At 32.8% G+C, this 10,357-nt stretch overlaps 1 protein-coding gene across 1 annotated transcript; it reads right to left on the bottom strand.

The window, feature by feature from the left end:
- Positions 1–3,184: 3,184 nt before the first annotated feature.
- On the bottom strand, positions 3,185–9,794 carry LOC110652219 (inositol transporter 1). Its single transcript, XM_021807777.2, has 6 exons — positions 9,021–9,794; positions 8,778–8,848; positions 8,109–8,444; positions 5,622–5,729; positions 5,350–5,535; positions 3,185–4,228 (listed from the first exon to the last, which is right to left on the bottom strand). The coding sequence occupies exons 1-6, from the start codon at positions 9,160–9,162 to the stop codon at positions 3,575–3,577; spliced, it is 1,497 nt and encodes a 498-aa protein (XP_021663469.2). The 5' UTR covers positions 9,163–9,794; the 3' UTR covers positions 3,185–3,574.
- Positions 9,795–10,357: the final 563 nt, after the last annotated feature.

The following is a 10,357-nucleotide window of genomic DNA, read 5'->3' as shown; positions in this document are numbered from 1 at the left end:
ATATCTTATTAGCCAACCATTGAATTAGTGAACTATTAATTTTAACAAAAATATAATATTTGTTCATTTATTTTCTCAAGATGTTTATTAAAATTTAAATGATTAAAATCACTTTGTGATTAAACCAATCAAAGTTAGTTATAAATTACTAAAAATCAATTTATAAAATATTTCAACTTTATTTATTTTAACAACATTTAAAATAGTAATTTAGGGAAAACAAAAACTGTCTTTTAAGTGAAACACTTTTCAAATTACATTGTGATCTTCAAAAAATAAAAATTTTAATTAATACCTAAAATTTATAAAAATGTAATTATTTAATCATTATAATTAGTGAACGTGCAAATGTGACTTGCACACGATTTTATTTTTTGTTATATTTTTTTAAAATAAAGAAATTCAATAGCTACATTCTTATAAATTCAAGGATTTAATAGTTACATTTTTATATATAAAGTTCAGATGTTAAATGGGATATAATTAAAAGTGAAGGTGTCAATTGACTTTTTATTTAAAGTTTAAGGACCAAAAGATACTTTAAGTTTAGTTTTTTTTTTCTTTTTCTTTTCTCAAGATTTGAATATATGGGCAAAATATACATTATAACCAATTTAATTGTAAATCATTCCCCACAACTTTATTTATTTTTTTTCCATTAATCAGTAGAACAAAATCTCCTTAACTATAAAATTTAAAATTCACCATACTTTTTACTAAAATTTTCTTTTATTAATTGACCAATGCATGATTAAGCGAAATTCTTATAATTTAGTCTTATATATCACAAATTCACAACTTATAATAAAAAATATTAACTACTTCTATATATTTGAGAATAAGCAACCACAATTGAAACTATGGATAAAATTTATTTATTTTATTTATTCTACAAATATAAGAGTAAATTTTCTTTTGTGAAAGGTAAAAATATAAATAAATATTCCAATTAAAACAAAGCAATAATTAATCCAAGGTCATGTGAAGGAAGAGTGTTGGGATCTTTCTACCTTTGTTGCCCCCATTGGTGGGAACTTTATAATTGTCCTTTCCGTTATGGCTCTATCCTTGTTTCCCTTTGGTTTCTTATATGGGCAGCATCTTATTTCAATTAGCATATGAGGGACTTGCTTTCTTTCTACTTTCAATCATTGTCATTTACTTTTTCTTATTAATGGAAAATGATTTTATATACATCTCATTATATATATATATTAGTCATTTTATATATTAAGAATAGTAAATAGATAAAATTTTATTAAATACTTAATATAAATTAATCATCATCAATTATCAGTATTAATTATCAGTTATCAATTATATTTACTAGTGGAATTAAGCAGGCCATAATAAAACTATATAAGCAAATTCCAATTGATCATCAATCGTTACTTGTGTCATCATAAAGGACCAGATGACAAAATGGCTGAGCCCAAATCAAAATTTATGGGTGGGGGAAATACTGATTGATTGCACCTTTCAGCTAAATGGCCAAAACTCCCCATGACAATAATTCCTGCTCCTTTGTCTGTGGCATCATTTACAAGGCTTTGAAGCCTATCAAGCAGGATGCTCTTGCAAGCATATTGCTCCCATACCATACCTTCCAGCATGTGGTGGACCCTGTAACAATTAGCTAAAGGAAGAAGAAATGTCATATATGAGTCCAAGGGATATGATTTCATACAAGAAAGCACACTTATTCTGAAAGCAAGTTGCTCTTTTCAAAAGAGGTCTTGAAGAATTTTGATATGTATTTTCAGAGAAATATGTCAGAAGTGTGTCATTTGTGCCTAAAAGAATATAGGGATAAATAAATATCATTATTTTCCTATTTTTTAGAGACTCCCAAAGCCTCAATTGGCCAATTAAGAGAAAAAAAAAATTTATTTTACATTTTACATTATTTTATGGACATTAATTATTATTTTTTGTAATTTAAAACTAAACAACTTTTTAAAAAATTAATTTATATACTAAATACATTCATATTATACTTTTCAAAAAATAAAATGCTTAAAAATGTACTTTTCTAAGAAATATATATATACTTTTTAGAAAATGGATAATTTTAAACCAAACAAAGCCTTAATAATTTGATTTTGATGCAGTTAAGTCACTTGTTGGAAAAGAACTCTCATGTGTACATGGTAAAGAAAATGATCACTCAAGAAAAACTTTAAATGTTGCATATAATACATAAAATGCAAACTATATGCTACAAATTATCATAAATTACATTAGTTGTTAAATCCAGCACTAAAGTCATCTTTTTTATATATAAATTAATTGGGTGTTGGTGCATTCTTCAAGAAATGTTAAATAAAAAAAAAAATTTTGATATTGGTGGATGAATTGGTCAAAAACCAAATCAGAGTGGCCAATCATTATAACATTTATAATAATTTTGGAGGCTGAGGCTGAGGCTGAGGCTGAGGCTGAGGCTGAAAGTGCATTCACATTATGCATTGTCAAAAGAAAGCAGAAGTAGTCTCTTTCAGGATTGCATTGGTTGAAAAAAATTGCAAATTTTTTTATGATGTCAAATCAATTTCATCCATCTCTCGTCTCAATCCATGTATATATGATATTTGGAAAAAATTGAATAAGCTTGGTAAGATTTCAGCTAAATAAATTTCAGTACCTTTTAATTAAAGTTAAATAAATTTATATTTAATAAAATATTATTTTTTCAATTTTTATAATTTTTACATTTTATTTTAATTAAAATTAATAAATAATTTTTAATATTTAAAATTAAAAAAATATTTTACTTTAAAAAATAATATTTTATTCAGTATTGACTTATTTACTTTATTAGAAAATATATAAAATTATTTGACATAAAACTTAATTTTGAAGACTTCTCCCAATGATATTTTGTCCATTTTCTTATTTCAAGCCCACAATGTGAAAGCAATCTTAGCAATTGATTTTGTTTTCAAACATTAACATTTAACAACCTTATTTATGACATTTTTAAGGTGTTTTACAAGTTTCTTGTGAATTTTGTGTTTTTGCCGACATTTTATTTGAAGCATTGAGAAGAGGAAACCCATACTTCTATTTTTTGGTTGGAGAAAACACTTAAAACGACAAAGATGTCTCATTCATGAGCCCAACCCAAAAAAAAAACAGCCCTAGGCTTTCTAATTGGAAAAAAAATGATAGCAGGAGAGAGCAATTACTTTAATGCTAAGTTTAACGCATCAGCATCACATATAATCTTTACACCCAAATACAAGAAGGAGAGTCCATGTCCCTCAAATGAATACAACTTCCCACATATAAAATAGAGAACACAATTCTAAAAGAACAGCCTTTCCTAGGGTGTCACTTAAAAAGACTCCCAGGATTCAAGGCCAAATTGAGTCTTACTTGCATACATCTAACAGTCATAAGCTTTCATGTCCTTCTCCAAGTTTTAAACCCTAGAATATTTAAGACTGCGCTGGACTGATTTCAAAATATTTCCATGCATATCACATTTATGGATACCAGAAAACTATGATAGATATAAACTATCTTCAAAACCTTTATATATGATGCTGATATTATTGGGCTGTGCACATGCTTATGGCGTTTCGTTTCCTTGCTCGAGAAGGCTCTCGGTGTTATAACTACTGCCCCAAGCTCTCTGCTTCCATACCTGTTCCACTTCAACGAATGTGAGCCCTTTAGTCTCTGGCACAAACAGAATCACAAACACAACCGCTGCGACAGCCACACCTCCAAGGATCAAGAAAGTTGGACCTGTTCCCACAGCACTGGCAAGTGAAAGGAAAGTTTGGGCCACGATCAAATTAGAAACCCAATTCACAGTAGCTGCCATTCCACTACATATCCCTCGATAAGCCTCAGGGTAAACCTCTGAGTTCACAGTCCATGGAACTGGTCCCATTCCAGGTGAGAAGAAACAAATGTACAAGGCTAGCCCTAACACTGCAAGCCACCCATAGAATGAATTTGAAGAATCAGATGATTGGCCAAAGAATGCCCCAGCCAAGATGGCAAGAGAAACAATTACACCAGTTAAGCTTGAGAGAGCCAACTTCTTCCGCCCAAAATGGTCAATAAGGTAAATGCCAAGAATGCTTCCAGCAGCATTCATTGCAGCAATGATGAGGGAAAGGAGAAGTGCTATTTGGTTGGAACTAAAGCCAGCCATTTGAACAATAGTTGGGCTATAGTACATAACTGTATTGATGCCCGTGAACTGTTGAAAAGCCTGCAACATCACAAAATCCTTGGTCATTCATTAAGCACTGAGAGTTCCTATTTGCAAATAACATTTTATCTAGTTCATATAAATTCCTTTATATATATATATATATATATATATATATGTATATATATATATTTTTTTTTTCCTTCCTTCACTTGGTTGCTTGTACAACTCACCAGAAAGTTGACAATATGCAGCATGATATCACAAACACTGACAAGATTCCTAAAAGCATGTCCAAGCATATGCAATCACCTGGACGCACATTCAACATAACACATTTTCTTTTGGTTTATAGAAGAAAGAAATTCAATATAGAGAAGCACCAACAGCTCACATCTTGGATCTCTAATGCTGGAAACAGGTTGTGTCAAGAGCACACCAAACTTACGCATAACCACAATTCTATATTCAACAACAAGGAGATGAATCTATACAATGAATTCCCAAGCTCACACCCTGTAAGTTCCATTTCTTGGAAGAAGGGGTCAACAAAAAAATGATTTACTGTGTACTGCACAAATCCAAATGGCACCTTTCTCGAGGCTGGTCCGTAATAAGAAAAAAGATAAAACAAGAAAAAAGGCCACCAACTAAGAGAGAAAAAAGAACTAATTTGAGAAAAGTGAAAGGAGATAACTAAAAGTACTAGACATTAAAGTGTTCAAAGCACATTGAAATGCTAGAATTTATTATCAAATAAAAAAGAAGAAGAAGAACACAACATGGACATTTATGGATCTCAATTTCTTATCAACTAGACTAGGACAACTAGAAAGACTTGCAAAATGTTCATTCTTAATAAACAGACAAAGACTTGACTACAAAACAATCCTAATACTCTAGATGATCCAAAATTTCCACAAAAATATGTGAAAGCATATTTGCAAAAATAAGGATCTTTTCCAAATGAAAATTATATTATAAATTTGACCATTTGCCACATAACTTTTCCAAATGGTAATTAAGTACCTAGATGTCTTGATTGCAACATCACTGATGGGGCCTATCTTCCAATCCAGAGTGCAGCACATAGAATAATTAATGTTGATCAAGCATGCTCAATCTAATGACAAAGTCAGTCTTAGGACGCATAGGAATTGAGAATTTTTGCCTGATCTTACCTGAAGTCCAGCCCCAGCAAGAAATGCAAGTCTGATTTCTTTTGATTTGAACACATCCAAGTATCTGATATTATTCTGTTTCTGGCGATCTTCCTCTGAAGAGGCAGATAGGTGATCAATTTCATCCTCCAATCGAGCAATGTCATATATTTTGGCAAGTACCATAATGGCCTTATCTTTATCATCCTGCATATTAAAATGAGAACTATTAGCTGGTTTGTGATGGTATTTTCAAAGTACTTTCTGCACAGAATGATTGGCACATTGAATACCTTCATAAAAAGCCAACGAGGAGATTCTGGCATACAGAGCATAAAACAGAACTGAACCACAGCTGGCACAGCTGCAACTCCGAGCATCCACCGCCAGGTTCCAGAGACCTGTCAAAGCAACAACATTAGAAAGCAAAAAACAAGACAAAAATTTGGAAAACCCAGAAAGAAGGAATAATCATGCCCTAAAATGCTGAGAATTTTGTATATGCTATGACAAGTTATTTCATTTTTGTCAACAAATTTGAGAAGATATGAGTTTTGCATTGCCCTATTTTGAAAAAAATTGTTCAATTAGCATTGTGGAAATAATGCATCAGCTTTATGCAATTTTCTCCTGTAATCAAACTATATAAATGTATACATGATTAATAGGTCCATGCCTTCTCTTTGAGCCTTAACATCAATAAAATAATCTCCAAAAGAAAGTTTAAATTGATGAGGCTATAATATTTTATACATTATTGAGAGGACCAACCAAGTGTGACCTTTTTTAGGGGACTAATTTTTCCGTGATGGCAGAGAAACAAAAACGCTGGCAAAGCTGGAACAAGAGAAACTGCAGCGATGTAAACAATAAAAATGGGCTAATAATATATACAGAAAAAGGTAGAGAGAGTGCTAGCCAAACAGTATTTCCAGTAGAAAGGCAACAGAGAAAATGAGATACTGTTACCTAACTACCAGGCATTTTTCATAACGGGCTTAAAGTCACTTGGCTCATACCAAAGACCAGGGACCATATAACACCTTCATCATAATGAACAAAATATGTGAAATAAACATCAAGAGTATGACATCAGCACCAAAGAACCAATAGAATCAAATGATCAATGTTTTCAAAACCTTTTCAAGTGAAAATTACATCAGCCTATTTTAAGGTATAACTCCATTTAAGCCTCTAAGATTAGAACAAGGGAAGTTGGTCTTCCACATAATTATTAATTACCCCTCAACAAAAAGAAGTAGAGAGCATTAAGTTAAAAGTTTCCAAATGTCCTTGATGAGGTTAGGTAGAAACAGCGATTGAGTTTCAATGATTAAGAGCAAGATTATTTCAGAAAAACTTAAAAATACAATAAATGCAATAAACTTTTAAGAATGCAGCACTCCTGTTGTGTTGCTTTTCTAAATGCAAAATGGAAATGAAAATTAGAGAAAAATTCTTATAAATGTTTTTATAGAAAGACTTAAAAACATAATTTGTATGTAATTTTTTATATTCTTTCCACAGAAGCAACATCCAAGAGCATAATATATTGTCAAAATACAGTTCTCACTTTCCATTTGTTATATATCACACTATGCACTAGCTCACCCCACATAAGCATATTAATATAGTGAATATAATGATGCCAACGCCAAAGAGAAAAGGAACTATTTATAAATGCTATTTTGTATAAGAATATGAAAACCAAGTAATATATATTATAATGTTTTTAAGCCAATGGAAATCAGTCACATGCCATTAACAACAACTGCACTGTGGATCATCTATAATAGGCAGGAAAGAAAAAGAGGGAATCCGGCAGTGGTGTTTCTCAGTGCCAAATCTTAAAATGCAATCCCCATTTTCTATCTTGATGTCTCTTCAAAGCTGCACCATGAAAACTTTCACAGAACAGGGTATATACATGTGAATATAACAAGTTTTCTTTGCTGTAACTTTGTACTTCAAAATAAAATTACTGAAGCAATTGGATACATCAGAAGCCAATCCAGAAATGCTGATGCAAAGAATGCAGCACTACTGCTCTCAACATCATAGAAACCACTACAAGCAACTTACTTAGGTGACCTTTTACAATTTTTCATACTCTTAAGAATCCTTTGAAAAGAGAGGGAAAAAAAAATCTTTTTCCATGTGAAATTCTTTGGTATTCAAGTGAAAATTTGACCATCTGAAAGTCATTATTAAAGAAAAAAAGAAAAAGAAGAAAATATAGAAACTAATATCACCAAATAGACTATTTGAATAAGGATATTCCAGTCAGCATGCCTCCATCTAAGGTTAGTTTATTTATGATTTCTAAACAACCAATCATAAGTATGATAATCTGCATAAAGCAATCATCCCAAAAGAAATGAAATTAACATAATCTGAATGAGTTAGAATAAGACCTGTCTTCAGTTGTTTATTACATGAGAGGGCTTCAAATTGATCTTCGAGTCCTTTAAGACACACTTTGGCCTTTATTTTGGCCTCTCACAGCACATTCACTCAAGATTTTCACTTACACGGTTGACACACACACACACACACACACACACACACACACACACACACACACATATATATATTTATATCGAGAATCAATATCCAACAATCTATTAAGCAATCCTAAACTGTCGGATATATATTTATAAATTTCCACGGATATGGAATAATCAAAGTTGGGTCTCATAGTCTTAGTTTATTTCCAACAAAATGAAGATGCTAAACTATATTCTAATATGCCGCAAAGTAGAAGCAAAGATTAACCTGACCTCCGTAAAAGCAAGATTAACGAGATAGGAAAGGAACTGTCCACCAGTTATCATGAGAACATTTGTGCTCACTAGTGCCCCCCTTACTTCAGATGGAGATGCTTCTGCAATATACACAGGAGCTGTGACAGATGCGACACCCACACCAAGGCCAACTAAAAATCGACCCAGAATTATAATATATGGATCTGGTGCAGCTGCCATGACAACTGATCCAACAGTGAAGACAACATCAGCAATTAGGGTAGCCTTCTTGCGTCCATACGCATCGTTAATCCAACCACCAGATGCAGCTCCAATGATTGCACCGACGAGGGCCATACTAACAATTGTTTCCTGCCAACTCAAAAAGGTCAGATTAACAAGCCAAAAATTTGAGGGCCTACTTAGATTCCAATTTCTGAGTTTTATCAACCCATCATACCACCATCAACATCTCATCACTATTCGAATGACAACAATCAGATTTACTCCCTTCTTTTCAATTCATCTATGTAACTTTCCCAACCCACACAAACATGACACCAAATAAAAAGAAAAATAAAATTGAAATTTTTTTTTGCATATGTCTCACATCACTCTTTTGATTAACACCACCCCCCGCCGCCGCTTCCCCAAAAAAAAAAAAAAAAAAAAACTCTTTTGATTAACCCAAATAAAAAGTATCACCTGTAAGAAGCTACTCTGATTGACCACCTCGAATTCGTCTTTTATGTACAAAAGGGCCCCAGAAATAACACCTGCAACCAAACATCGTTAAATCAGAATTGAAACTAGCAAAAACCATAAGCATTTCATTTCACATCAGGTTCCCGATTGATCATAAAATCCCAGAAAGAAAAATTTTTATGTGCTTAAACGAAAAAAGGAAAAGCCGAAATTAATCAAGGCCAAACATGATTATGATGATACCTGTATCATAGCCGAAGAGCATACCCCCTATTCCAGCAATCACAGTTAATCTCAAAACATACGTGTTACTGAAATATGACATTCTCCTCTCTGGGAACAAATCCAAGTACCCTGAGCTTCCTGGCAACGACTCGATCGTCATCTTTCTTCCACCTTTTTTTCCCCTTCTTTCTTGAAACACGAACTAAAATCACTTAATTGAAATCGCTAGACGTACAAAAGTATGCGATCAGAGCTAAAAATCTAAGCGCACAAAAACAAATTTAGACTTATGAATTCCCCTAATGAATTTATATTAAAAAAAAAATTCACCCGTCTCTCACTCTTTCGCTCTCTCGCTAGCTACTATGAGCAGTCGCCAAGAACGAGCGTTTCGAATTGAAACAAGGCCCAATGGAACAGTCAATAAACCCCTAAAAAAGAAGGCTTGTTGGAAGGAAAGCAATTAAAGCAAGAATTACAAGAAGGTAAATAGGAAAAAAATGGAAAGACGTAAATCCTTGAGGTTGGTGATTAGTGAAATTAGGGGTGGAAAATGGAAGGCAATTGGATGCAGGCACATTAAGCCTGAAGTTTTTAAGAAAAATTTTATTTACTGATTCTGAGAATCTTCGCTTGATTGGATCAGGAAATTTCAGATTCTCCGAGAAAATGTGATTGATAGATTTTCTCGAGAAAATTTTGGAGCACCAGATTTAAATAATGTTTTCTTCACCAAGAAAGCCGTGAAGACCAGCCGCGACAGAGACTGAGAAAATTGAGGCCGTCCGCTAAAAAGGTCTCAATATAAAGGGAAAAGAGGAGAGCAACTTTGACACGTCATATTTCTAGAAAAATCACCTGGCTCTGTAACATTGGCCAGTGATCTGTTAGAACGACAGACAGGTGAGGTTATCTTTTTCTACTTTTCAATTTTTTGTTGTATCCGTTACGTGACACACGTGGCCTTTTTAGAAGGACAGATAAACTAAACTTTCACTCGCTAGGCTGTACGAATTTGCTTTGGTACTCGCCTCGCGGCTAGCATCGACAAGATTGCTTCTGCAAGGGTCAGATTTAGCGAGAGTGAGAATCACGCTGAAAGTAGTCGAGTTTGTTGTTGCAGTGAGGGCATAGATAGAATATGAGGCTTCCGTCCGCTGTTAAGAAAGATCGTCCGTTTTTTATGGAGCGTAAAACACGCGCTTTCCAAAATTTGAGCATTGGATTGGAGCCACGTATGGTGTTTTTGGGTAAATGTGATTATTGATTAATAATTCAACTAATCGTTTTGTCCTATTTCCTATTTTATTTTAATAATGTAATTTAATATAAATTCCCTATATTTCAATATAAAA

This window comes from Hevea brasiliensis, chromosome 6, assembly GCF_030052815.1.
Source record: "Hevea brasiliensis isolate MT/VB/25A 57/8 chromosome 6, ASM3005281v1, whole genome shotgun sequence".
Lineage (NCBI taxonomy): Eukaryota > Viridiplantae > Streptophyta > Magnoliopsida > Malpighiales > Euphorbiaceae > Hevea > Hevea brasiliensis.
Note: the sequence above shows the minus strand (reverse complement) of the source record. Positions and strands in the feature narration are given on the sequence as shown.

Excerpts from the sequence above, each read along its gene's own strand:
- LOC110652219 (XM_021807777.2), bottom strand. The coding sequence starts at position 9,162 with ATGACGATCGAGTCGTTGCCAGGAAGCTCAGGGTACTTGGATTTGTTC. Across the intron at positions 8,849-9,020 it reads GCTCTTCGGCTATGATACAG|GTGTTATTTCTGGGGCCCTT; the intron begins GTATCATCATAA and ends GTTTGGTTGCAG. Across the intron at positions 5,730-8,108 it reads TTAATCTTGCTTTTACGGAG|GTCTCTGGAACCTGGCGGTG; the intron begins GTCAGGTTAATC and ends TTGCTTTGACAG.